Source organism: Chroicocephalus ridibundus, chromosome 5 (assembly GCF_963924245.1).
Source record: "Chroicocephalus ridibundus chromosome 5, bChrRid1.1, whole genome shotgun sequence".
In the NCBI taxonomy this organism is placed as follows: domain Eukaryota; kingdom Metazoa; phylum Chordata; class Aves; order Charadriiformes; family Laridae; genus Chroicocephalus; species Chroicocephalus ridibundus.
The window spans coordinates 40030356-40058334 of NC_086288.1; the positions used below are offsets into that span (position 1 = coordinate 40030356).

The window sequence follows — 27979 nt, forward strand, 5'->3', positions numbered from 1 at the left end:
TCTGGAATAGTGTTTGAGCTACTTAACATCATACTGAGTTACAAAGTCTGATGTCTTGTATTGTTTGAAATGGAAATAGTTGCAACTAGGCTTTTTTGTCTGGAGTGTTCAACCCAATTCTTTAAATTTAATGTTAATGTGAAGTGGAATGAACACTGATCAATTTATCATGTATTTTACTGGTAGCCTTGAAAACTAATGATGTGGAAATATGCATTTGATATAAGCAGCTATAAATGGCTAATGACAAGTTCTTCTCACAGTACCATTGCCATAGATCTGTAGATCCAATAAATCTATTTTAGCAATACATTTTCTGTATTGACTGGGTTACTTTAATCCCATATATATATATTCCCATATATATAATATAATCCCATATTGTGGGGGCAATTTCGGAAAACTGTAGTTAGAAGCAGCTGACTCATCAGAAGGCGAAATCAATGTATAAAGAATCAATAAAAGGCTCCAGAAATGCTCAGTTTAAATGTAAACAGAGCTGCTATTAGATTTATGCTTTGTAAACTTCATCCCAGGTGAATTGCACCTTTGGATGGCATTCCAGTGCTATTCCAGTAGTCCCATTGAAATCACTATATAAGGTCACTCTGGAGTGCTTAGGTATTATTCTAAGACTTGACAAAGATTTAGTGCCCGTCTACATCTCTGACTTCCTCTGCAACTTTGAGAAAGGTATTTGTTCTGCCTCTCCCGCAGTTCACCCTCTGGGACCCTGGAGCAAGAGTGCTTGCATAGCTTGCAGGAATCTGTGAGAGGGAATCCTTTGATGGCTGTGTTGCCCAAACACCACAGAAACTGGAGATATTAGTGCAGTCCAATCCATTTTTCGTTTCAGGACCTGAAGGGATTAGGATAGTCTAAACCAAAAATATGAATTTGTCATGGCTGGAGGAGGTAGAGTCTCCTGTTGCAGGTCCTGCATAGGGTTCTTTAGTGTCCTCTCTAATCACGTTAGGGCAATGAGGCATTGTCTTCTGCTCTTATTCATGCACTCTGTAAGTACTGGCTAGAGTAGAGCATGGTGTCTCTATAAGTTCCTTATTTGCTTTGTGGCAATATTTACTTTAAATTGCTATATCGCAGGTCTCGTGGTTTTTTTCAGCATAAAGTAGATTGGTGTGAGTCAGGACCTTGAGCATCATTCCCCTAACCAGAGTTAGGAAGAGAGCTGTATTTTGCAAAGAACAGGTGAGCATCCAGAGCTGAACAACTTACAGTTTGCTTATTGCTGGTGCCTGTCATCTGGGAGCACTTCACAGACTATTCTATTAAAATCAATTACATGGACATTGAGTTAGATGGCCCTTACCCTATTGCTGGTATAAAAAAATGTGGGTTGAAACCTTTATGAGCTCCCAGTTCTAATTTAAGCTCATTGCATCCTGGAAGGCTGTGAACCGCATATTTTTTTTTCATACAGGGATTCATTTAAAACATTCTTCTCTTTCCTTTCTTCCTCCTCCTTTCTTTTCACTATCTCTTTTTTTCCGCATTTTTTTTTCTTTATCATTGCAGTTGCCTTTTAAAAGCAGCCTCTCAAAATACAGCAAAGGCGAAACAGGGGAGGAAACAGAAGAGACTTCAGAAAATGTGGTTTTGCTGCAGATTCTGTAGAGATTCAGTTTTCTCCAGCCTTAAGGCTGCATTATAGCGTGTATCAAGATTATACTATCTAGAGGGAAGCTGTAGCTGTAATTTACAACAAGAACATGGCACGTTAGTCAGCAATCTGTTTTTAACATTGTGGTTTAGAGCAGAACTTGCCCTTTCTGTAGGAGGATCTCCAGCAGAATCTCAGGAAAATTGAAGCAGCTGTGGCTGTAAAAGGAAATGTACATTAAAAATGCCAGGGAGAAACCACAGGCAAGGATCCTTCTGTGCCATTTATAGCTCTGTCATTAAATGTCCCTTTCAAAACTTTGAACGGAGATGGAAATCATGTTTACATTTAGATACATAAAAGGAATAGACAAATAATGACATCAGTGGTTCAGCTGGTGGTTGCTGCTGTCTGTGATAAACTGGGATTTGTCGTTGCTGTTAGTGTCTGAACAGAAACCACTGAGAGTAAGAGCCTGGGAGTACAAGAGGCAGTAAGTGTACAGGGTCTTGCCTAGTCTATAGGAGGGGAAGGAAGCAAATGAAATATTGTGATATTTTCACCATTAATATTTTTATAGAGAAATGCTGATTTGGTTTTTGAGATTTTCATGAGCAGACTCAACAGGAGTGTGGATCAAACTTTTCTCTCCGATTGCTTTAGGTGAGGGATAGGCTGATTGCAATGCGGTCATCATCCTTTTCTGTTAGTTTCCCTTTGGTTGCCCCTGTGTTACTCTCTGTTGTGTAAAAAACCATTGAGATTAATGCAGCATAATTTCTCTTTGTGTTTACCTGGCAAATTGGGTACCATGTTTAATTTTTGAAACAGTTTATCAGAAGCCCATTGAGTGCATTTCAAGAAATGTATGTCAAGGGTTATTTCTTCCAGCTTTCCCATTAACTGGTTTGCAGTGATGGATGCATCTTCCAGTAAAGCAGTCAAAACTAAATGTCATGAAAATCTATATGGGTTTCAGTTCTGCACACAATGAAGTCCACTGAAGCTTTGCCAGTGACGTCAAGGGATCCAGACTTTAATGTATTACCTACACTGTTAAGTACTATGGATGTGAGACAAGAGGGTGGGCTACGTGTGCCTTCATAAGCCATTATTAACATGAAATAACTTATAATCAGTTAAAATCATACATGATTGCATGTGTATATTGATGTGTACATATACATTTTATATCAAAAATCTTCCAAAAGGTCCTTGTAGAAAGGAAAAATTCAGATCTCTCAATCATTGGCTGTGTAGAGGTTCTGTTTCTTGGGAGCTGTAGCAAAAGCTTATCAATGTGGAAGTGAAGGTGCACTGGTCAGTGTGGTAATTGCCGATCTGACCTTTAAAGCTCATTGAATACTCAAGATGAGAAAGTAAATTTAGTAAAAACTTATGCTAGTCCTTATCTTAGATAGGATTCCACATTAAAAACTAGATATTTGGTAAAATTTCCAGGCCTTCATATTCATGCTGCAATTACCTTTTCATAAAGCAATGACATTAAATGTGAAAAGAAGGATGGTAAATACTCAATTTTAACATTCTTCAGCTAGCACTGATGGCATTCATCGGCCACAGCAGTGAAGTCTCATGGAGACTTCTGAATTATTATCACAGAATCATAGAATCACTTAGGTTGGAAAACACCTTTAAACCAAGTCCAACTGTTAACCTAACACTGCCAAGTCCACCACTAAACCATGTCCCTCAGCACCACATCTACATACCTCCAGGGTTGGTGACTCAACCTCTTCCCTGGGCAGCCTGTTCCAATGCTTGACAGTCCTTTCAGTGAAGAAATTTTTCCTTGTATCCAATCTAAACCTCCCCTGGCACAACTTGAGGCCATTTCCTCTTGACCGATCACTTGTTGCGTGGGAAAAGAGACCGACCCCCACCTCGCTACAACCTCCTTTCAGGGAGTTGTAGAGAGCAATAAGGTCTCCCCTCAGCCTCCTTTTCTCCAGGCTAAACCCTGGAGGTTTATCCTTCAAACCCTCCTCAGACTTGTGCTCTACCCTTCACCAACTTGGTTGCCCTTCTCTGGGCAGGGCAGGACAGGACAAGGAGCAGCCAGTGATTTTGAGATTTTGTTAATTCTTCTGTTTGATAAGCGAATGAATCCCAGATCATCTGAAGATAATATACTGATATAAATTAGCATACAATTATGCTTGATCTTGTGTTGTAGGTTGTTTTATGTCAAAACAGTGTACACAGTTTAACAACAGATACAATACACAAAGCTCATGCTCCTCCCTTGTTTCTAGTCAGTAATATAGCTAATTTGTGATGTTCTGCCTTTCCTGATATTATTAGCAAAGCTTTAATGGTCTGCAGTGTGTGCAAAATTGATACTCCGATTGATTTTTCTTTCCTGTTTCCTTGGCTATCCCTAGTAGCAATTATAATTTCAGACTACTTTGAAAAACAATCGGTTTTGCTAAGCTCTTGGGGGAATTAAAAAAAAAACAACACACCACAAACACCAAAAAACAAACAAGCAAGAAACCCTTTCCAAAGCTACTTTTTATTTTCAAATCCTCACAAAACAAAAATGTATTTTTTGGACTTTGAAATATGAAAAATCACAAATCTTGTCTCTTTTATTTGTATTCCTTGATTTCCTGGATCAGTCAAGCCTCTGGGACAGGTCTTCATTCTATAGTGGCAAGGTTTCACCTAGGAGGAAGATTTGGTTAAATAAGTTTTAATAAGAATGAATAATCATGTAAAATTACCCAACTACTAATCGGAGATCTAAGCATGAAAGTATTGTTGAAATTCATGTCTCAGTTTGCCATTCTTGGTTTATCAAAATTCTCCAGTTGTTTATTAAGTCTTTTTGCAGGTGATTTCCTGGCGTATGTTGACCCATCCTTCAAAACTTCAAGTGTTATTGTATGTTATAGAAAAAGATCTTTTTAACTTTATGGCAACTCTGTAAAAATTACAGTGTGCTCAGGGGAGGTTTTTCAGGTCAGCCTGCTTGCTCGACTTCCAAGAGCGAGGCCGGTATCTGTAACTCTGCAGACACAGTGGTCCTGTCTCACCAGAGGATTAAGGCAAACCAGAACACCATTGGTAGGTGGCAGAATGAATGATACCCTCAGAAAACAGGATTTCAAGCGTTCACATTGGGCTCAAAAGCCTTTAGGATCTACTAAGCCCAAACTGTGTTCAAGTCAAGAGCTTGCTTTGTTTGCTGTTCAGTAATTTCAAAGGGGAAAAACATAAATAACTTTAAAAAGGAAGTGGTCTTAGAGAATGGGAACAAAAATATCAAAGGTAACTTTCTAAAACTTTCTCATGTATTGAAGGGGTAAGAGCAGATACGTTAGAGGCATATGGTGCATCTTGAATAACTGTTTTATTTATTTCTCTACAAATAGAGAAAAGAAATAAAAGAATCTACCTAATGTTAAAGTCTGTGAAAGCTCTTTAGACAAAAAGAAACAAAATTCTCCCAAGAGTGTTAGTGTGTTGCTATGTGAACAGTCATAATGCAGTAGCAGAAAATGTTTGCTGAGTGCCCGCTATTCTAGGAAGGATTTTCTGTAGGCTATATCAAAAGAGAAAGAAGTGTTTTGATGCCAGTTAAAAAGATCCGTCCATGTTGTGAGATTTGTTCAGTAGTGTTTACTCTGAAGGATCATGGCAAGCCTATTTACCAAGACTTGAACAGACTCGAAAATTGCTGAAGAGTTAAGACGATATTCAAAGACAATTTAATTACTTATATATGTGCGAAGGACAAATTTATTCTGAAAAGATAGGCATGGGCCCATCCCTTCATAAGGTGTCTACCAATTAACTAAAAGTGCAGTTGTATGAGAAAGTAAACTTATACTTGGTTTATTCAAGTGTCTGAATTCAATGGTGTTGATAAAAATATGTTAGTAGAGGGGTTTCCTCTATGTTAATAGAGCTTTTCCTGAGGGTGTTTTGAGATGACTAAGATTTTTGGGTGCTAATTTGTATTGCTAGCCTGTGTAGCCTGTAAACCTGCATCTCCATCACTGTTGTTCATCCACTTTGGTAGGTTAAACTTGTCCATGCTGCTGTCACACCTCCATTTACAAGATTTCCTCATGCAGTATGCTTGTTGAAATTGAAATCTGGGGAGAGGGACAGGATAAACAATCCATTCATGAAGGCAATGTCACAGAATTTTTAACGAGGACAGATATGACTTTATTGTGTTTCCTAATAATCTGGAGGTTGGCACCCTTGGAAAGAGAGGATCTTTAACAATGTGAGGCATTCATTCCCAATGGGATTGGGGGTATTGTAATATCCAGGTATTCTGTGGAAATAGGCAAACAAAGAAATCTTCTTTGTGGAAACATCTTGCTTTGTCGATGCTGATGATGTTATTGAAGTGCTGTTATTAAGTTTTCCTTGATATTTTTTGTATGAAATAATGTTCGTAGCTGATATCACAAAGCTGGTGTTGACTGTTCTCATTGTCTTGTTGACGCCACTACATTATTAAATGTCTTAAAATGGATTTTTTCACATTTTCCTAATAACTAAAATAAATGGAAGTTATTAAAGTAGTGAAATTGAATATAATTATACTTTCTATGATTTAGTTCATGTTTTTTTTTTTTTCCTTCAAGGAAAACTTTGGAAATTAATGTGAAACTTAACTATAATTCTAAACGTTCCTTCCTTTTCTGTGTTGTTATTGTATTTTTTTGTGTGTGTTTTTTTTTTAATCAGAACTCCTTTCTAGAAGGAAATTCCTGACCGTTTGATTTTTCCCACATAAGCGCTGAACTGTATTTGTCGTGTCAACTCGTAATGTTGTCATAGTATCATAACTATGGTTTGAAACCTGTGGGATTTCCTCAGGAACCAGGAATCATAAGCAGTGTTTATAGAGAGACTCTCTGGTACTACATTTCGCTGATAAATGGAATGCAAGAAATGAATTAAGAAGTGTTTTTAGTTAATTATTAAGCATTATCATTTTTAGAATGATCAGAAGAGAAAGAACTGGGCAAAACTCTTCATAATTCTAGTAAAAGTGAAATTGCAGTGTAGATGATTTTTTGATTAATTTGACTTTTGAGAGTGGTCTGTAATTGAAACATAATTTTGGTCCATATTATGGACGAAAACATCACTATTAAGGATCCATTTTCCTTAATTCGAATTTATTCTGCTTATAATAAAGATGGATGCATTGTTCCTGGGTAGTAAAGTCAACACAACAATGGAAAAACGAGCTGGCTTTTGTACAAACAGTTACGCACTGCACAGCTGCTTAAGTGGAACTAGAAGTTGGTTGCAGGATTTTTTTTCAGGGGTAGGAATACTGTGATGATGGATATAATGTAAAAATGTAAGAGAGGAAAGTTAAAAATGGTTCAGAAAGAGCAATGTGTAATTTTAAAGCACTAAGCCTGTAGAGGTATCAGCTAGAATAATTTCACCCTTTGACACATAAACTGGGACAATACATTTCCTATCATTGTCCCAATGCGTGTGATGTTCCATCAGTTCCTAGCACTTTAAAAAGCCACAACATTATGGTCCCCTGGGAGGCTAAGCATGAGTTATACTTTACCACTTGCCAAGGCCGTAAAGAGAATAAATGTAAATGTATTAGTTTGGCAGTAGCTTGTGAGACATAGCTGCTGCTGTCTTGAGTGTCCAACAGGTCTTCAGTGAATAGATGCTGATTACTGTGCCAAATGGGATCTTTTGCAGGGTGGATGGATGGAAACCAAAGGGTGAGGATGGTGAAGTCACATATGGAAACTACTTTTCAGTGTTGAATATCTAATCAGAGAGAAAGTAATAAACTTGTGTAAACTTAATAGTGAGGAGATGGTTTATGAGAAAAAGGTGAGAACATGAAATATGAAAATAGTCATGTAAAAAAAAGACAGGAAAAACATCTAGCAATATTCAAGGTAGAAAATTAAATTATGAAAACAAATATGAGCAAATTCCTAGAAGTGTTCCCTCCTTGTTTGTTCTTAGGCAACTGCTTGTCCGTCTTGTTAGGTCTGCAGCATGATAAACCAGTGAAGACTTCCCCCCCCCCCGCCCCTTTTTGTTTTTTTTCTTTTAATTACAATGTAATAACAACTTTAATAACAATTCTTTGCAACTTTAGATGACGTGGAAACAGCAGGATGCTCCAGGTGGTGTGATCTCGCAGGGTGAATGGTGTTGGAAAGCTGATGGCACAGTCACTAGGTTACAACGAGGTCATGGAAACATTAACTTTGTGGCCTGGTGCTGCCTGTCATCGAGTCTGTGGGTGGCACTGGGACTGGACTGGCAACATGCAGCGCTGAGGCACCGCTCGCTTGAGGGCCATGTGGCCGGGTTGCTCAGCACCTGGCACCTCTAATTCTCTGTCTCCAGAAGAGAGCACTGTTTGAGCGCAGGCTGCCGGGTTCGCACCTTCTGCCTGTTGTCCTCCCTCTTTCTGGGTCCCGTGCAGTGTAACTTCCTTTTCCCTCCCCCTTTACTTCAGAGGACCTCCGATTTCTTCAAAGTATTTCTTTGCTGTTCTCAAAAACATCAGCTTGAATCATGGAATAGCCTTCTGGGTAAGTGAATGAATTTCAAAGCGCTGTTTTCCAGCCGCTGCGATGCTGTCAGATACTCCCTTTGTTCGCTCACGAGCCTCGCAGCAGAATTGAACTCACGCCTTTCAGAGGCTGACATGGTATGTTATTTCTTATTTCATCTTATTGTCTGCCTGGGGTAGCTTATACCGGTTTGGTATTCTTCTCTATAATTGCCTTTATTAATCGACCTGTTACAGCAGCTTAGCTTAACTCGCCCTGAAGTAGAATCATAGAATCATAGAATTGTTAGGGTTGGAAGGGACCTCAAAGATCATCTAGTTCGGCCCCCCCCCGCCATGGGCGGGGACATCACCCACTAGACCAGGTTGCTCAGAGCCACATCCAGCCTGGCCTTGAGCACTTCCAGGGATGGGGCTTCCACCACCTCTCTGGGCAACCTGTTCCAGTGTCTCACCACCCTCATGGTGAAGAACTTCTTCCTAACTTCCAGTCTGAATCGACCCATCTCTAGTTTTAATCCATTCCCTCTAGTCCTACCAGTACCTGACATCCTAAAAAGTCCCTCACCAGCTTTCTTGTAGACCCTTTGTAGACCATTGTAGGCCTTAAGTCTGCAATAACTTCTGGACTTAACTTGACTTGGTGGAAAAAGTCCAATGTGGTTATCTTCTGCATTGTATTTCAACCTCAGGAAATCCTGGCCTCCCGTTCCCCAGACTGAAGGACATGTAAGTGCTACAGGAGCACAGCAGCGTTTGTATTTCCCCAGTGATTTCCAGTGGAAAATCTTAGCATGTATTAAATATTTTCTTCGTATTAAGAATTTTTTTAAGGTGTGTTCTTTGCTTCTGCTCCAAGTTAGTAGTTTAAATATGCTTCTTTTTCTCTTCTGTTTCTAACTGTCTGTAAAAGGGTAAGATAAATTAAAAACCCACAAGTGTTTCTGAAGGAAGACGAGTGCTTGGAAGTTCTTGGAAGAAACATACTTTGTCTTAATGCAACACCGTAAATACGTGAAATGGCTGGTGAAAATAATTATAATACCATAGCCTTACAATTTTTAAAGGAGAAAAAGCATATTTTTCTATACCCGCTTCAAGCCCGTTATGACGTGAAATAAAGTTTGTGTGCACTGTGATGTAAAGAAGGATTTATAGCTACTGTGTAAACCTTGATAAGGATGCTTTTGACTTGCTGAACTGTCCCATACTTATTTCATTGCTTTGTGGATAGTTTCTGCAATGCATAGATCCAGTGGAGAGATTTAAGGGCAAATTAGGTGTAGTACGCTAGGCATGGTGGTAACAAGTCATAGGTTCTCTTCCTAGTGTCTAAATCTTTGCTTTTCTGGTAGATAACCATATATAACCATATATGGTATATATAACCATCATGCCTCTGTACTCGGCACTGGTGAGGCCTCACCTCAAGTACTGTGTTCAGTTCTGGGCCCCTCTGTACAAGAGGGACATAGAAGTGCTGAAGCGTGTCCAGAGGAGAGCTACCAGGCTGGTGAGGGGTCTGGAGACCAGGTCGTATGAGGAGAGGCTGAGGGAGCTGGGCATGTTTAGCTTGGAGAAGAGGAGGCTGAGGGGGGACCTCATTGCCCTCTACAACTACCTGAAAGGAGGTTGGAGAGAGGTGGGTGTTGGCCTCTTCTCCCAGGTGAACAATGACAGGACCAGAGGAAATGGTCTGAAGTTGCGGCAGGGGAGGTTTAGGTTAGATATTAGGAAGAATTACTTTACTGAAAGAGTGGTCAGGCACTGGAACAGCCTGCCCAGGGAGGTGGTTGAGTCACCATCCCTAGAGGTGTTTAAGAAACGTCTAGATGTGACACTTCAGGGCATGCTCTAGTGGCAGAGATTATAGGGGTTTTTTTTGGTGTGTGTATGGTTGGACTCGATGATCTCAAAGGTCCTTTCCAACCATGAAGATTCTATGATTCTATACTATGGGGTGTATATGAATAAATTCTGTCTTCTCTCTGCTGTATGTAGGTGTTCATGACTCTGAAAAACTAAGGTATGGTGCAAATCCTCTTAAAGGCCATTGAAGTGCACCATGTAACAGAGAGTAGAGCAGAACCCAAATCCCACATCTCGCCTCCCCTGCATAGCAGGGGGACAAAGTTGTCAGGATCCTTAAATGGCTGTCACTAGTGTGACAGTGTAGAAACTTGCATTGAACAGGCCCTCTGAAGAAAGTGGAGTTTAGCTTGGTCTGCTACCAAGTACTCTGCTTTCAGAATAATTCTGTGAAATTACCTACAGCAGGGTTTGTGCAAGAAAAAAATAGCATTAGGAATTCGTGCCAGCGAAATGTGGCACGTTCAGTATCCAGTATCTCCAGGCATAGAATATTGATGCCAAAGTGAAATCTTAATTTCTTATATTTGACAGAAAGATACACCTAACATACAAAATGTGCTCTGAGGGGAATCTCTCTTGCCTCTTTAGTGCTTTGAAATGTACAGTGGTCCTGAAAACAGTGTATCTTCAGAGAGAATTATTTATGGAAGGCACTTCTGTGTTACATGGGTGCTCATTAGACCAGTAGACTGCTGCTTCGGAGGTTTGCTGCCACCCATATTCAGCCGTGTCCGTCATCTTTATGTCTGTTATTCCTTTATAACTGACAACTAGTTGCAGTCAGATGGCGGAGTAATGGAGCAATCCCATACCACAAAACTGAAAGAGTAAAACGACCAAACTAAACCGTAACAAAAAGTCCAGCACGGCAAAGTTCCAAAGAGCAAAATCCTCTTTCTGTACGAAGTAATACAGTTAGCACCACATGTAATTAAAAAAAGAACAACAAACCAACATTAAAAAATGGGAAATGTTACTTATCCAGGTCTTAACCACATACTTCTTACATGTGTGCTTATATGTTTGAAGTGTGGAGGTTTGAACTTTCAAACATCTGGGCCTTCCTTTTATGAAAAAGAGTACTGAAGTATAAAATAAAAAAATAATAAATAAATCAATCACTGCTGTGAACCACTATGCTGATTTCTATGCCAGCTCTTTTCTAGTCTTAGTTCAGGCTACTTTTCTGCTCACTGTCAGAAACAGGTTTAAGCGCAGCATTGGACTGGACTCTGATTATTTTAGGCAGTGACCCTTCTTTAATTCATAGACAATTTGGCACAGGATTTGAAGTAACCTGGTTTGACACTGTTTTGTCAAATCTCAGATGTGCTAAAACATTTCTCTGTTCTATAGAATGTTATTTTTTTTCAGTAATTAATATTTCCAGCCTTTCTAAAAAGCCAGAACTGCTTTTTGAGTTTGCTGACTCAAACAGTAACAGAAACAGACTCTAATTTCCATATTAAGAAAGGTGTGACTCTGGACTTTGATAATAAATTTGAATACCAGCATTTGTTATCTTACTGATTAATTTAGCAGGCAAATTCAGTTTAAAAATAAAATTGTTGTGGCGTGCACCTTTTCCTTTGACAGGTGCTTGGATACTGGCTCTCCAGGATGCTTGCAGACTCTTAAGTTGTTCAATTGTAGGAAGAAGAGACTGTGTCTAGTTCTAGCTAGGATTTCCACTTCGTAAGAGAGCTGGAGTTCAGGGAAAAGGTCTAAAAACTCTGTGTGGGAAGAGGGTTTCAATACACATAAGCCACAGTGGGAGACTGTGAACAGCAAGTCCACTTTTTTCTGCTGATGGTACTGTGTTGTCAAGCTGCACAATTTCATCTGTTGGTGACTGTCACCTTTCTGAGACTCCTCTAGGTCATGACAGCTAATTCAGACTGTCTGTAGTGTCACACTGGAGAGGTGGCCCTCCAAGTGGCGTGGCCAATTCCTGGCTCGAACGGCCGCATCCTGAAATCTTGATTCAGATCTGGGGGTCAGCTGTGAAAGGCAGGGCCAGCATCGCTTTCATGCTCTCACGTCCTCCTTTCTTCCCCAAGATGGGGTGCTTGTGTAGAACTGGAAGATGTTTTGCAGATTATAAATTAAAGGAGAAGTGAAAGAAAATAGCAGTGAGAAACCTACATCAGCTGTATCAAGTAGCTCGGTGTAAGGAATTGCTATAGTGGTCGAAGTGGTAAAGAAAAGTATCCTGGAAGGTTCATCAGACCAGGGCATAGTCTACAAAGGGTGTCAGGAGTTAGTTATTTTAAAAAAAATTGATAAACCTTGAAAGATACTTTTAAAGCAAAATCTTCTAGCAGGAGAAGAATATACAATGTCCATGTGGAACTTACTAGCTTCTCTGTCATCCTCACTTACCTGGTTAAAAAAAATACGTGTCTTTCACTCTTATATGTTGAGATTTTGAATATTCATGGGATTTAAATGAAACTACACATAAAGGGCAGAATGAAAACACATTCTCTTCTCTAGTTGTGTCTAGTTTGCCTGAAAAATATGTTATATTCACTAGGTGTGACATTACTTCTCACAAAACTTGCGTTTTCCTTTGTGGGTGGATTTGTGTGGGTATAATCACAGTTCAGCAATCCTAAAATAAAGCCATAAGGTAGCACATTTTCTTCCTTTAAATAGAAACATATAGCTATAAAGCCCAATGATAAGCAAATAGCAGCTGAACATCACATGTCATCCTGCTTTCTCTCATGCGCATCGATGTGATACCAAAATGACATCTGTTAGGGTATTTTTGTACCGAAAATCCCTGAAGAAAGAGCTCTGCAGTACAGCTGCCCAGACTTCAAAAAAGTGTTATAATCATGCTCTTAAATTTTTGTTTAGTGGAAACATACTAACAGTATACACAGGAACAATTGCAGTATGGTGACAAGAGAGTGCTATGTATTTCTCCCTCTGCCAAAATTCACCTGCTTTTATACTAGTTGTACAATGAACTGATTTTCATTTTGGACAGTCTTGCTTTCCTTATACAAACCTCTCTATTTCTTTGTGTTTTGTTTTTTTTTGTCACATCGCAAAATGAATTGTTCCTTAAGAAAAAATGTAGTCATATTCAGTTTTCTATTTGAGCTAAACGTTGTTTACTCAGCCTATTTTGTAGGTGTCTTTGGGTCCAAAGGCTTGGAGCATCATTTAGGCTTGGTACTCAATTTTATTGCTGTGGAGACATTAACTGGCAAAATATCAGTAAACATTAAAATATTACTTTGTACTTCTGAGCCATTAATGATCGCTTCTGTTGTCCACTGAACAAATTTTCAAACCGCCTTCCTTGTACTTACTCCCATGGTGACATCCGTGGCAGCAAATTACTTCCCCAAAACAGCGTCAGAGGCCATGATTTGATGTCCTTCTTCAGATTTCTCCATAATATTTACTTTTGTCACAGCAGTTCCCCAAGGTAAGGGAGGAAAAAGTGTTAATGAGATCTATGGTGAGATCATCACCTGCCCTGTGCTTGCCATATGCTCCTATTCTCTTTTCTTCTTTTGCCTAGACAGGAAATGATCTGAGACCTGGTACAATCTTTGTTTGTTCAGTGGTAGCACGGTGGTGTTTGTCCTGCCATGGAAACTGTTAAGGATTCGTGATAACAGTATTAATACTTGTATGGAAAGTCTCGCACTGCTGGGGTGGCAGCTTTGAGTAACCCATGGTTAAGATCCCTGCGTGGCTTTCTGCACTGCGACTGGCCCTTGTAATCCTGCTTGCACACATGTTGGGAAAGAGGGCTGTTGGCTCCGACCGATGATTTTTTTTTTTTTTTTTTTTTTTTTTAAAAAAAAACAGCCATTGTTCAGTGATCAATACAGTGAACTATATTGATTTTTTCATATTTCTATACATGACTCAACCCACTCACCATTGACAAGCAAGCTAAAATAGGAGTTTGTCTTTTTCTGGGAAAAAAAATATCATGGTCGGACTATTTTTGTCTGGTTGGAAAGAGCTGTAAACCAAAGCATGAACTGTTCATAACAGGCGTGTATAACACATAGCTCAGAAAGCCTGATAAATTCTGTTTTCCTATGTTACACGGCATTCTGTTTTAGTTTGGTAGTTTGTACGTTATGCAGCCGTGACAGAACAACATCTTGATGGAAGTCCGGGAGCTGTTCCTAGTCAGGAAACTCTTACGGTTCCTGAAATTATCTTTTGGGTTTTGGGGTTTTTTCTTCTTGCCATAAAAGACTTATGTTCGCCCTCATATCCTGCTTCCTTTGGCAGGTTGAGTAGATTATTTGGATCTAAACATTCTGAGTAGCATGAGATGTGATAAAAGCATTGCTCCCAATGTGAAATATTTCATCAGCAAACCTTGGTTTTGAGTTTGTCGCTTTCATGGGGTTACAGTAGTGGACTACCATGTCCAGCGGGGGAAATAAAGATTACCCTGAGAGCCTGGCACGTGCTTGTTCCCAGCATAGCCTTCTCACTAAGGGCTGCTTTGTTTTCCCTCTGTAAAAAAAAAAGGTCATTCTGTAACACTGAAGAGTTTGAAATAGTTGTCTTAGCATAGCAGTAGTATAATATAAATGTAATTTTCCTTTCTGTATCCCCTTTTAACTAAAGTAAGAGGAAGAAAGGCTTGATGTTGTACTCACTATGCTTTTCTACAGTTGGTTACCAGATACGAGTCTGCAGAGCAGACGGTTAAGCACCAGCACCCAACTACAATCATGTGCCTTGCACCGATGCTTGCACCTTTGGAGTAGCTTTTCAAAGTGTCATGATTCTAAATTTCATATTGCCTGGTGCAAGATGGAGTTCTCAAGCTTTTATAAATCTGCTGGTTCATATCTGGTTTGAAGAGAAGGCCTCAGTGAAAACAAGCCACCTTGAGAATTTTAACATGAAAAATTAATTTGTTTTCTAGGGTTACACAAGTGGAAAGAAAGTATCTTTGCAAAAAAAATATTGTCTTAATAGGGCCTATGTTTTTTACCCCTGGATTATTTATAAATAGGTGAAAGCTTTTGCTTAAAAAAAAATAATAGTTAAATGTGGACAGAAACCAAATATGGAAAAATAGTATCCAGAAAGAATTTTTTCAGAAATAAAGATTGATCCAGAATTTCCAGGAGTCAGTGGAAAATCTCTTCTCGATGTTGTTGCTTTTGCATGAGACCGTAACGCCTTATTCTGGCAAACTCCTGAGAGCATGTGCTTGACTTTATGTTCCAGACTAACCCCTCTGACGCTAATATGCTGAAGGAAAGCATGTGTTTAGTGTCCTTCACTGGTTCAAGTCCTAAACAAAGGGAAAAGTTGATACAACTGAGCTCTCAGCATAATTGCAATGGCCGTTTCTGCTACTAGCAACGTTAAAAGGAAAAATGTCTTTCTTGTATAAATATGGAAGTTTTTATGGTTAGAAGAAGAGCCATGTGAAGTCAAATATCACTCGGATGATTTTGGTAGAAAGTATTGTTCCTACCTGCTGGGTTAGTAGCATGTCTTGGTGAGTTTTATATGCTGGCCGCTGTTTCCCAAATTTGTTGCCTTTCATTAAGTGTGGTCTTTAATGGACAATGTGATAATCTTCAGTCCCTTTGCCTTCCCGTTTCTGTGTTCCTATAATCTGAACACAATTTTAAAGATTTTTTTACATATTATAACTATTTTTTTTTCTTTATGGCTCAGCAGACAGCTGGGAAAAATATACTGAAACATGTTTTTGGCAGTCGTCATGCTGTGATCATAAAAGTTAAAGCCAGGATGAAAGAGAAAGTTAAGTAAAATGCATATAAAAAAAACCAGAAGTAGAAAATATGGCAAAGACTGGATAGCTAATACTTTATCAAACAATCCAAGCAGCTTTAAGTTTGTCTTTTAATGCACAAATAGAATCACTTGATAAAAAAGGCTTGTCTTTCAGATTGTTTGATTAAATAAGAATGAACTACTGCATCATAAGGTGTAAGGGGGTTATTAAAGACAGGGAATACTGGGTCACTTCCTAAAGGGTTCCATTTCTCTCCTTTGGAGTCATGTGGTTTTGATTTTGTTTGTGAACTGTGCCAAATCTGTGTTTTCATATGATTTTGAATATCTGCAAATGCAATTCCTTTCATTAAAATTAGAAGTTTGCTTTAGATCTAAGAAGATGTTAGCGAACAGAAACATGAAAAATATTTTCATGACCTGGGGATGACCTCCTTGGTGCCTGAGTGTCTCAATGAGGGACATTCACGTGTGTCTGTAGGATGCAGATGCACACATACACACACACAATAGTAGAGTACTGCGTCCACTCTACCCAGTACTGTTCCCCAGTTCATTGAATTACTGTCCTTGATTGAAGAGCCTATTGGATCAGACACCAGATGTTCTTCCTATTTGATTGGAATCAGTATTTCCTAGACATCCATTTCTCTTCATTAGAGAACTTTTTCTTTTCAAAAAGTCCCAAATGCCTGAAACTTCAAAGTGAAAATACAGCTGTAGGGCTTCTCAGGAGATGCCTTTTGGCTGTATTATTCTCTCCTCTGTGGTCTGGCTAGCTAGCTACTTCATGGCGTCTCTAGCCATGAAGAATGACAGTATGTATGAGAAAAGTAATTGCAGCAATCTCAGAATATTTGTTAATAAATAAAGGTACGAAATGCATGAAATCAGCTTTTAAAAAAGTGCCCGACTTTATTATGCTTTTTCATTATACCTCTCCAGCTTTCTACACCTGCTTAAAATTAAATAAAATGCAATAAATCTCAAAGGTAGGGCACAGTTTGCCTCTCACTTTCACTGCTTCAGTATTGGTCTGAATTACAGAAGTATGACAAAATATTTCAGCGCCTAGTGTTTTAATGCACTTATTAAAAAATATAAATGACTACCCAGGAACTGTGGTGCATACACTCAAACTGATGCCAGATACCACTGATACCAGTAACAAAAGCCCTTTGGACTCTTATTAGTGAAGGAATTTGCTCTTAGATGACAAGTACATTTTCACTCATATGATGTTTTCTCCTGCATTGGCAGGAAAGAGCTTGTCTGATGTACTGCTAGTAACATAAAGGAGAAAGAAAGTTTCAAGTGAGATGAAAGGAGCACAAAAGTTGGATTACTGTAGCTTTTTGTATTGCTCAGAGGGAGAAATAATTCAGCAGTGCTAGGAAGAGCTTCTGATCCTGCTGGTCGTTGCACTTTAATGTGCCTTGCATGTTGGAGGTATAGTGGGTATAATTGTAGGAAACGGCTGTTATTCACCCTTTTGTGAGGAACATGCCATGCTACTTTGAACTAACCTTTCTGCTTGCACTGAGAATAAGCCCTGGGTAAGTTCATTTTACATCAAATTGCACAAGGCTCTATTGCCGTACATAGAGCTCATTATAAAATACCTAGTCGCTCAGCCACCGGTTCACTTTCTGCACTTATAGGTGCTGTTCAAGGATGGGATTGCGATTTCCATTGTCCTTGACTGTAGACCATATGGAGAACAGGTGCCCCGCTCTCCTGTCTCTTAATGCAGAACTGTCTTCATACTCTTTGGAGGGAAAACCCAGCAGAAGCTCTGAGGAAAGCTGAGAAGATACAAAGCTTTTATGTTTGTTCCCTATATAAGGAAAAAATCGGCCTGTTTTTAGGACATGAGAATGTGCGTCCCTGGGCAGACCTAAAAGCCGTTACAGATTTTTTTTTTTTTGTGAAGCATTTGTTTCTGTGCTATGAAGGCTGTTCTGTATCTTGCAGCCATACAGCTATGCTGTGGCTTGCAGTGTCGGGGTCAGTATCCATATGAGAATTTTTGTCTGAAGCTCCTTCATCTAAAGGCTTTTCTCTTGAAAGCCTTCTGGATCCACTCCCATCTCTACTGAGATAAAGGATTTGCTGGTTCAGTCGTCTCCATCATTATTCTTGAGTCAACAAGCTGTTATATGATTCACTTCTTCCTCTTATGCACCAAGTTTGATTTTATTAGCCTCTGTAGCAGTTTAGCTTCCTCTCCTTATACTGTCTTGCTGGGAATCATCATTTTTTTTTTTAATGCTTAGGATGACATGGGGGACAGTTTCTAAAGGGTATCCGTATTTCAAACATGTGAGTGTGAAGAGATAGACCCCCTCCAAGCACCCAGGTCTGCATTTCTGCCTAAACCGGCTATAAATAATTCGTTAAGGTTTACGATACCATTTTAAAATAAAATTTTACATACCATTGGAATGTTCTGAAGCCCAGTGTGGCAACGTTTGAGATGTAGTGTTGGACTGCCAATCTTGATCACTCTTGTACCCACTTAACCTTTTTTTTTTTTTCTGCTGCTTCCTACAGACCTGACTTAACTGTTGCTATCTCAAGAACAAGTACAATCAAGATTTACTGCTGGTTATCACATAGCACTCATACCTTAAATGCAGAAACTTGAGAGAGTATTAGCTGCTAAAATCAGGCTGGAGTTGAAGTGCAGCAAAAGAACAGATATCAATAAGCTACTTTTTAATCAAGATTTCATATAGTTTACCAGGTTTTTAAGCCTACAGTGCAGCTGCAGTTTTTCTGGTGTAAAAAAACACCCTAACTTCTGAAATTACAGAATTCTGTTTTTTAAAATTCTCTGTACCGAAAGGGTGATGCTGAAATAGTTTTAGGATTAAAAGAAGTTACCTGGGTATTTGTTGGTTTCTGAAGATATTGACATAAATCACGTAATTTATGTTCTGATGTAAATAGTGTCCTCTCTTAGTCATCACGAGTCAATCTTTAATATGTTTTTTTCCACAAAGGAGCGAAGTAACAGCATAATTAGCTTTCACAGTTTACCTATGTCTTCCTTACTGTAATTTATTTTAAAAGGACACTTTATAACTCTTTCTGTAAACCCCATGCCCAATAATCACAGAAGCTATGATCAGTAAATATTAGGGCTCATCTAAGCAAGGGGAGCTAAATAAATATGCCAGCACAAAAGATGCTCTTATTCTCTAACACGTCGTCTACATGAGGGACTTGTTCCAGATGTACATTTATGGGGAGATTTTATCCCTCTCCATCTGTTAGCAATGACCAATGCACTTTAGCATCATCTGTCTGAATCGCAGATCTGCAGCCCACAGGTTTTTTCACACAGTGTCACATTGTGACAAAACAGCAGTGGAATAAAATGATTTTCTAGTTACCGATAAAGAAGGAGCATCCAGTATGTGGAGTAACAAGTGCCATTGCCATGCCTCAGAAATCCTCCTGGAAATCAAGGGAGGAAGTCTGGGGGCTCACTGCTAATTATTTCTAGATCCTTAAGCACAGAAAATATATTTCCCAAGGACCCAGACTGTCCTTGCCATGGGAATTGTAATCCTTTTCAGTCATAAATAGCTTTTCTCCCTGGAGAGAAAAAATGCAAAGAGTTTTGGTAGGTGAAGGTGGGTTCTGTGAGTGCGCTTCCTTGCACATACTGGTGCAGCCCCGAAAGCTGCCCGAGCTTGCTTTCCTCCCGAACTGCAGCCTCGCAGCAAGTACTGGGACGTGATGCTACAGAGGGGGAACTCTGGCCTGACTTTACATCCTCAGCCCTCTTCAGATTTGCTTTCTGCTCTGGGCACTGCTGGGGGAATCACTGCGCCCGTCAGTTCCAGCCTGGAAACAGCGTCCGAGCGCGCTCGTGTCTGCGCTTACGGGCTTTTGGCCACCCATTTGGCAGAGGGAAGACACATGGCAATGTTGAAATGGGCCTGTATATCTTTCTGGGAAAGAATTATTTACATCTTTTCATTGACTTTGTTTGTTTGTTTCCAGTAAAAAGGGAGAGCTCACTTTTCCTTCTTCACCTTATTTGTCCAGTATTTCTGCCTGCCTCTTCGGCTTTAGAGAGGATCTGAATATAAATTGGTTATTTCCGACTTTTACTTCTTCTCTTCATGAAATCAGCATGAGGAAAAGCAGACCCCAATTGTGTCTCCTGCTGGTAGCAGGCATTTGAACTAGTTTTGCTTTGAAATTTCTTGTGTGTTTGTTACATGCAAAAGGAATGAGATAGGCGAGCTCAGTCCTTTTGAAGTGCTCTGATTGCTGGCAGGTACTTTCGTAGATGAAGTGAGAAAGCAGATTCTAGAGTTTGCTGAGGAGAGAAAGCTTGTTAAGTGAACTTGATGAGGAACCATCATAAATACGTGTCTAAATTATGTATCAACTTTCTCTTCATCAGAACGTCTGTTTTCATGATGGATTAAAAAAGTATCTTTGCTCTATGTGCCAACCAAAACTGGAGGGATACAGTAAGTGTCTTTGAAATGAAAATTCACTTGGTCATGCATAGTTATAAATGGAAAAGCCCCCTCTCTTACTGAGCACAGTGGAAAAGATGAATTGAATCAGTTGTATCCCACACCCAGCATCACAGCAGACAGAGAGAGAGCTGGGCTACGGAGATGATGAGGGGACTGGAACACCTCTCTTATGAGGAAAGGCTGAGGGATTTGGGTCTCTTCAGTCTGGAAAAAAGACGGCTGAGGGGGGATCTTATCAACACTTACAAATACTTAAAGGGTGGGTGTCAGGAGGATGGGGCCAGGCTCTTTTCAGTGGTGCCCGGGGACAGGACAAGAGGTAATGGGCACAAACTTGAGCATAGGAAGTTCTACCTAAACGTGAGGAGGAGCTTCCTTACTTTGAGGGTGGCAGAGCACTGGCACAGGCTGCCCAGAGAGGTGGTGGAGTCTCCAACTCTGGAGACATTCAAAACCCACCTGGACGCGTTCCTGTGCAACCTGCTCTAGGTGACCCTGCTCTGGCAGGGGGGTTGGACTAGATGATCTCCAGAGGTCCCTTCCAACCCTACCATTCTGTGATTCTGTGATCTGTGTCATCTCTGTACTGACAGTGTCCTCCACAAAGAATCCCAGGGGTACGTTTTGGTCTGGGTTTTTTCCTAGCAAGGAGAGGAAAAACTGGGAGGTGAAAAAACTGTACCTGTCTCATACTCTACCACAGGCTGGTAAGGGTGGTTCAGGACAGTTCATTCCAGGTTTGGTTTCTGAGGAACCTCACCTTCAATGCTGAGCTAATGATACTTGGCTGCTGTAAGGATGTAATGAATTCTGTAAATGCAAAGTCCTATTCAATTCTCCTAGAGCATGAAAAATGCAATGCAATGTAAAACTAATCTGGTTAATCCGGTTGAATATATAGATGTTTATTTGTTACTTCCAAAATTCTGATGAATTTTAAATCTGCTTTGAACTTCAGAGAGCACTTTTTAACATTTACAGAAAACCAGGGTTCTGCGCACATCACATTTCAGTGTTTCTTATTAAGTTAAAGGTTTTGATTAAATGAGTAAACTTGTTTTGCTTTGCAAAAGATTTGTTATGATTTAAAGAATCATGATCAATTCTACTAGATAGTGCCATCAGCTCGTGCGGAGTAACACAAAGCTAGAAGGCAGAAACTGTTCTGCTCTCTGGTAAAGCAAGTGGGCTTTACCCAAAATACCGAATTAGTGCTATGCTGTGCAACGCTTCAGTGTAAGTGCAGGGTGCTGCGGGAAGATCAGCATAGGGATGTGCCAGCGCAGAGCTGTAGGTGGGGAGCGGAGGAGCCGAGCAGATGCTTTGCCCACTTCTCGTGGGTGGCTGTGCCAAGTTCTGTAACTGCCAGGGTGAGGGTGGGCTGTTGGAAACCTGAGGGAAGCATCGAGTCACGCAGAACCTTCTTGGTGGAAATAACTGCCTTGAGCATGAGGTAATCTGTCTGGAGGATTTAATTTCCAGCGCAAAGACATACAAGATCCTATTTTGAAGCCCAACTGACAGACTTTATGCTTGGTAGAATGCAGATCGCATCTTAATTTGTTCGTGTCAAGGCCAGCAGAAACATAGCTGTTCTTTGTGTGCTTTCACTTGGGTTCAATGTGCTGTACAGATGCTGCTGTTAACTTTACGTGGTAGTGTTTCAAATAATTAAGAAAATTTCCCGAAAAAAGCTTGAGACCAGTCTTGAATCATAGCTGTTAAAAAATGCATGCATTTATTTAAAGCAGGAGCTTGCCAAAAGATTCTTGATTTTCTTTTCCTCTTCTTTTCTTCTCAGTGTATTTTCTAGCAGTTAGTGGTAAGAAAGTGAAAGATTTGGATTTTTCAAAGGCCTCCATATTGACCCATTTTTGCTTTCGTGTAAGCCTCCTGTGAAACTTTCCAGTGGTTTCTCTTTCAGCAAGGTTAGACCAACGCTACGTCTTAGTATATGTCAACCTAAAATTATATAAGGCCTATACAAAGATTTAGAAACTAATCCTGCATTGCAGTTCTATCTTTCAATGCCATTTTCACACAAGTCATGGAGATCAACATTTATATTGAAATGCTGTTGAGGCAGGTTGCAGACATTTTCTTTACAGGTTGTTAGAAATTTGAATTTCCTAATTGTTTCACTTTCTGATCACACGTCCTCATTTATTTTTTCCTTTCCCTCTCTTACTTTTCTCAAAATCAAAGGAGAAACCTATTTTATAATCCTTGGTTTTCCATGTAGTTCATCTCCAGGGAATTTCTTTCTCTTTGAACTACTAAGAAAAATGTGGAGCATAAGCAAGTCTTCAATCACATTTAATGAATGAATTTCATGCCAGCAGGGGTTCTGGTATTTTCCATGCCATTTATCTACAAGAAAAGTTTACTGGTTGCCATATTAAAAATGATAAACAACTATAAGTAATCCAAAACACTAAATCTGTTATTTCAGAGACGTTACTGGATTTTCCATGAGAAATACAGGAAAGCAGAAGGATTCCAGTTTTTAAGGGTCTTTGAGGCTGACTTGCAAAACAGTTCATTAAACACTTAAACTTTCCAGTAGCTATTTTTTTCCTTCCATATGGCTTGCACTTCCAAGAGTGAACTACTGTACTTTTCAAAGTTAACTGCTTGACATTAGACCATGACTAGTGGCATGACATTACCTTGACTCATAGTATATGTAATTAGTAGGTGCTAAACTTTTTGTCCCTACATTTTAGAAAATTACCGTCTTTACTGTACAAATACAGCCTGACCTGAAAATGGCAGTGGTTAATCATCTTTAATTGGACAACCTGTCTAATATTAATCATGTACACGCTGTTCCTAGGAAACTGCAGAAGACCTTAGCTGACAGTAACTACAGAAGCGAGTGGTGACATTTCACAATGTTTGTCAGGCACCAGAAAGGCACGACATTTTAAAATACTTCTTCCTCAATCATTTACCAGGTTGTAATGTACCACGCAGCCAATCTAAGAGGGATGTAAAAGCCTTCTAAAAGCCATAATGATGTGATTGCTGAGCTTTCACCAGAGATACTGAGATATTTATAAACTTGATCGCTGCATTTAATTTCTTATGACTTGCCCCAAAAGATGTTAGTATACACCCATTCATTTGTTGTCACAAACCTCTGTATCTGGGATGAAATTACATTTCAGCATTGATAAATGTCATGCTCACATTGTTACACAAGACATACTTTTTCTACTGTGAGTGAGAGATTAGTTTGAAAAGTTATTGTCAGAAAATGAATAAGATTAAATAAGAATTTTAAATATTCAAGCAATGTAAATACTCATCTATGTTTGTCATATCTTGGACCATGGGAATTCATTAAAACAGTTTTACTTTTTTGGGGGAGAGGGTCAAATAAATGAGAAAAAATAGTTATATTTCTTCATGCTGCTTCTCACTTAAAGCTACCTCCTGTTCTCTGCAGTGGAACAGGAGTGTGTCTACTTGTTTGGAGAAACTGTTTAAAAGTTCATCATCAAATTGAGATTTACTGAGTCCTTTCATAAAAAAAAAAATAATTCTGTGAGGCTATTACAATAACAGAATCCTATGAAGGGTGATTAAGCTCTGCATTAAATGGCTCATGAAGGATTAATGGGAGGAGCATCTCTTCCTCTAAGTAGCCTGCTAGCAACAGGTGACTGAAGGCTGTTTTCCCCATGGGGTGGGCTGTTCTCCAGAGAAGACTGAAGCTGTTAGAGATGGTGTGGCAGGAGATATTCAATGAGTAGACCAGAGCACCCATAAAGTGAGGAGTGCTGGCTTAGGGACTGGACAATTGGCATCCTCAGCGTTTGAGGTGTCTGTGTCAGCCCATGGGGTGGAGGAGAAGGAGCTGGTTCCTTTGGGAGCCTAAAATGATTAGGAAAGGATTCCAAAAAAGGTTTCCAGAAGGTACACCCTGAGCTGCAGTTTTTACTCTAACATGAAAGGCAGAAATGCAAATGCAAATTAAGGGCTTCGTTACCTGCAAAGCCAGCAGATATAGTAGCCTGTGGGAGCTCCCTTGGCTTTTTGGGCACTGTGATGGTAACTAATGACTTCAGCAGCATTGTCCCTTTTTCTAGAATGGGCTCCTTAACTTTGCCCATGATAGGCATGGACAACTAATGACCAAACTGCTAATTCCCCCACAGCCAGCTTGTAGCATTAATTTGTCTCCCCTGAAATAAACAGTAAAAATCGAGTTTTTCTCTTGGAGCAGCTGCAAAGTTTAGATAGGAGAATGACCCATTTTTTCCATTGTTCTGTAGATGTAAATTACACTGTTGAAATGATGAAGAGTTTTCCTAAAATTGTTGGATACCGCATGAAATTTAATATCTTCTGGTATTGAGCAGAAACCCAGTATTTCTTCGGTTGCTGCACCCAGGGGTAAAAAAACGGCAGCGCTGGCAGAGAACAGGTCCCACCTGTGTGGACCATGCAGCCTTGTTCTCTGCAGCCAGAGGACTGATAGGAGATGGATTCCTTTGCTTCAGAGAAAGGAGTAGGAAGATGCCCAGGGGAGCTAAAATATGAACACAAAATTAAGTTTTGAAATAGGGCTGTTATTCAGCTCTCTATTATCTTTCTCTTTTCGTTCCTTTGTATTCGCTTTTAGATTAGTTTTTTTAACTCTTGGTTTGTTAGCAAAACTTGGAGTTCTGCTGGCGCCTCACTGCCAACAGGATTCTTTGAATACTGGTTTCACGCTTCATGTTGTAAGTGATGTTATTTTTTCTTTATCAGTCTAAAAATGGTCATTGTTTCCTTTAACTGAAAATCACTGTCTCTTGTTTTGTGGTCTAGGGAAGTGCTGCTTTCCAGACAGATTCCTCCGTGCCACGATGGCCAGTATATTTGACTGTCCCTCATTATTCTTCCTGAGGAAAATGGGTCTGATTTCTTCAATCGCATTTCATAGGAAAGACTTTCCATATTTCCAATGACTCTCTTTACCTTTTCCTGAACTCCTTTTAACTTTTAATGCTCATTTGAGATGGGTCATGACCACTGAAGATACGCTGGAGATGAGGCCGGACTCTTGGTTCACTATGGACCCTGTGCCTGTTTTCACGAACCTTTCTAAACACTGTTAATGATCCTTTGGGGAGGGGGGCAAGCAGTACTGTGTAGGAAACGTATGTTTCTATTTCTTCATTTGACCCAGGCCTTATAAAATTCAAGTGGAAAAGCCAGGGGGTTAATGCACAGGGCTGGGAATCAGGAGAAATTATTTCTCCTTCAGGCTTCCTTAGTGATGTCCGAGGGAAAACCACAAATGCAGAATGCAACTGTGTTCGTCCACAGTTCATACACGTACTGCAGTAACAACTTTGCCTGTTAGCTTGTGAAGCAGTTTTCCCGTAAGTAGCATCCCAGTATACATATGGATAAGTATTCATGTTAATTCATAGTAATTATGAGACAGTGCTGCGTATTTTGTCAAATAGTATCCATCTATTTTAATAGGATAGGGTTGATGGACAGGGTTGATTGCATGGTGTTGGTGATCAGACCTCTTGCATTCCCTGGTATTAACAGATAAGAAAAAACAGTAAATAGGAGTTCAATGCTAAAAGAGGAAACAGAGGTTGTTAGTCGCTGTAATGGCATTGTGTGTATCAGATAAAATGAAGCTATTTCACTGAAACTAGAAAACTTTTTAATGTATCTAACTGACAAAAAATTTCAGGGATGAATCCATATGTGCAGAAACATTTTAGCTGGGAGGAAAGAAGTCACGGTATTAATAGCCCCGTGTCTGCTAGCACCTTATCACTGGATTAAGGTTAACAAGCACAGACTGAAGAGTCGTAAGCAGATACGTCTGTGTGCTTGATTAGCAATTATTTAGGTCTTGTTTGTGTGACACGCTTCCTGGCTTGAATTTGCCCCTGTGATAGTGCTAAAGGCTATTGCAAAGTGTGTTCAAAGACTATTCAGAGCACGTAATCAGCAGAATGTTTGATAAAACTGTTACAGCTGAGGAACTGCATTTAAAAAGGAAAAGGATAAGGAAAAAGGGCTTCAACTCAGAGAACAGCATATTCTTAATTTTAGTTCCTGGACAATCCTTTTAATCTCATTCAGGTGTTTATATTATACTAAAACCTTTCTGGAATCAGGGCTCAAAATGTAGTCTTTTAAAAGGTATATCCTTCACAGCTCTGTAAGACCTCTCTCGTGTTTTTTCATGTCTAGGGTCATGCGAATGTGACTAAAAAGCAATTTGGAATATTGGACTGCTTATTTATATATTGAATAGATATACGAATGTATAGGGAATATATATTAAATAAATAGTATACATGGAATGTTATATATGAATATACAAGATACATTAAATCAACATTAAATATATGCGTAATCATTCCATATATGTATTCATTACTGTATGTGGAATGTTTATGTATATATTTAATACTGGACCATTTATTGGACTATTAAATGGGAAAGATTAATTTTGAGTTTAGTTATTGTACTTGCTTCATAAAGTCTGAGCTGAATATTCAAAGCAACTTCTGAATAAGACTATTCAGATCATTAGGATCAACAGCTGTTCACTGGCGGTGCTTTGGTAAAAGAATTGCTGTTTAATGCATGTGTAGTGTGATAAGCTTAGCCTAATCTTTGAGAATATATTGAAGATAAGAAGCTCTGTTAGTGTTAGTTTATATATTTAAAAACTACCTGATCAAGACACTCTTTTGTAGTATTGAGGCATCAATTGCATTAGGTCTCAACAGTAATAATGTTAACAGTTGTGCTTAGTATTTATTTTGGCATATTGTGTTGTCCTCTTTTCTTTCCTGCCTATTCTTTCTCTGCCTTTGGCAAACAGCTGAATGTAAATTATTATTTGTTTAGCTAGAGTTTAGGAAAAAAACAAAATCCACTTTTCTGAAGGAGCCTTGTTACCTTATTGGGGATACTGTGACCAGTTGATAGCCGCATCACAGGTGTGCTGTATGGTCTAGGCCATGGGTGATTTTTATGTGTTGTTCTAAGACATGTTCTTCTTCCTTCTTGCAGGAGAACCAGAGTTTAAATATGTTGGGAATATGCACGGGAATGAAGCTGTCGGAAGGGAGTTGCTCATCTTCTTGGCTCAGTACTTGTGTAATGAATACCAGAAAGGAAATGAAACTATTATCAACTTGATCCATAGCACACGTATCCATATCATGCCGTCTTTGAACCCGGATGGCTTTGAGAAGGCAGCATCCCAGGTTTGTATATAAGAATAGTTATCAATGTCTATGTCAACCTTAGGATCTTAATGACACTTGGACTAGCAGTTTTACAGGTACATGAACTTTTGGTGGTGACTGTTGACTGGGACAGCATAACTGAAGTATTTCCTAATAGTACAGTAGGCTTGTTCTGTTTAACACGGAGGATTTCATGCTTGGGTTTTCAACAAATAGCCGTCTCTCTTGTGAGTGAGTTTACTGTATTTTAAATATAATGTTTATGTTTCATGCGTAGTCTTTCATCTGAGTTCACTGACTGAGCTGCTTCCTAAACAAGTAACTTCTAGTTATACATGATGGTATACAAAGTGGTAGAAGAGGGAAAGTTGATGTTTCCTTTAAGAATATTGTCATGTAAATGCACTTACATGATTTAGTCACATTCATC

The 27979-nt window shown here is 39.4% G+C and overlaps 1 protein-coding gene across 1 annotated transcript in view; it reads left to right on the forward strand.

The window, feature by feature from the left end:
* Window positions 1–27979, forward strand: part of CPE (carboxypeptidase E) — a 59026-nt gene that overhangs the window by 14184 nt on the left and 16863 nt on the right. Inside the window, exon 2 of the mRNA XM_063337355.1 lies at window positions 27371–27567. Coding sequence (XP_063193425.1) covers window positions 27371–27567 — 197 coding nt within the window. The remainder of the gene's footprint in view (window positions 1–27370; window positions 27568–27979) is intronic.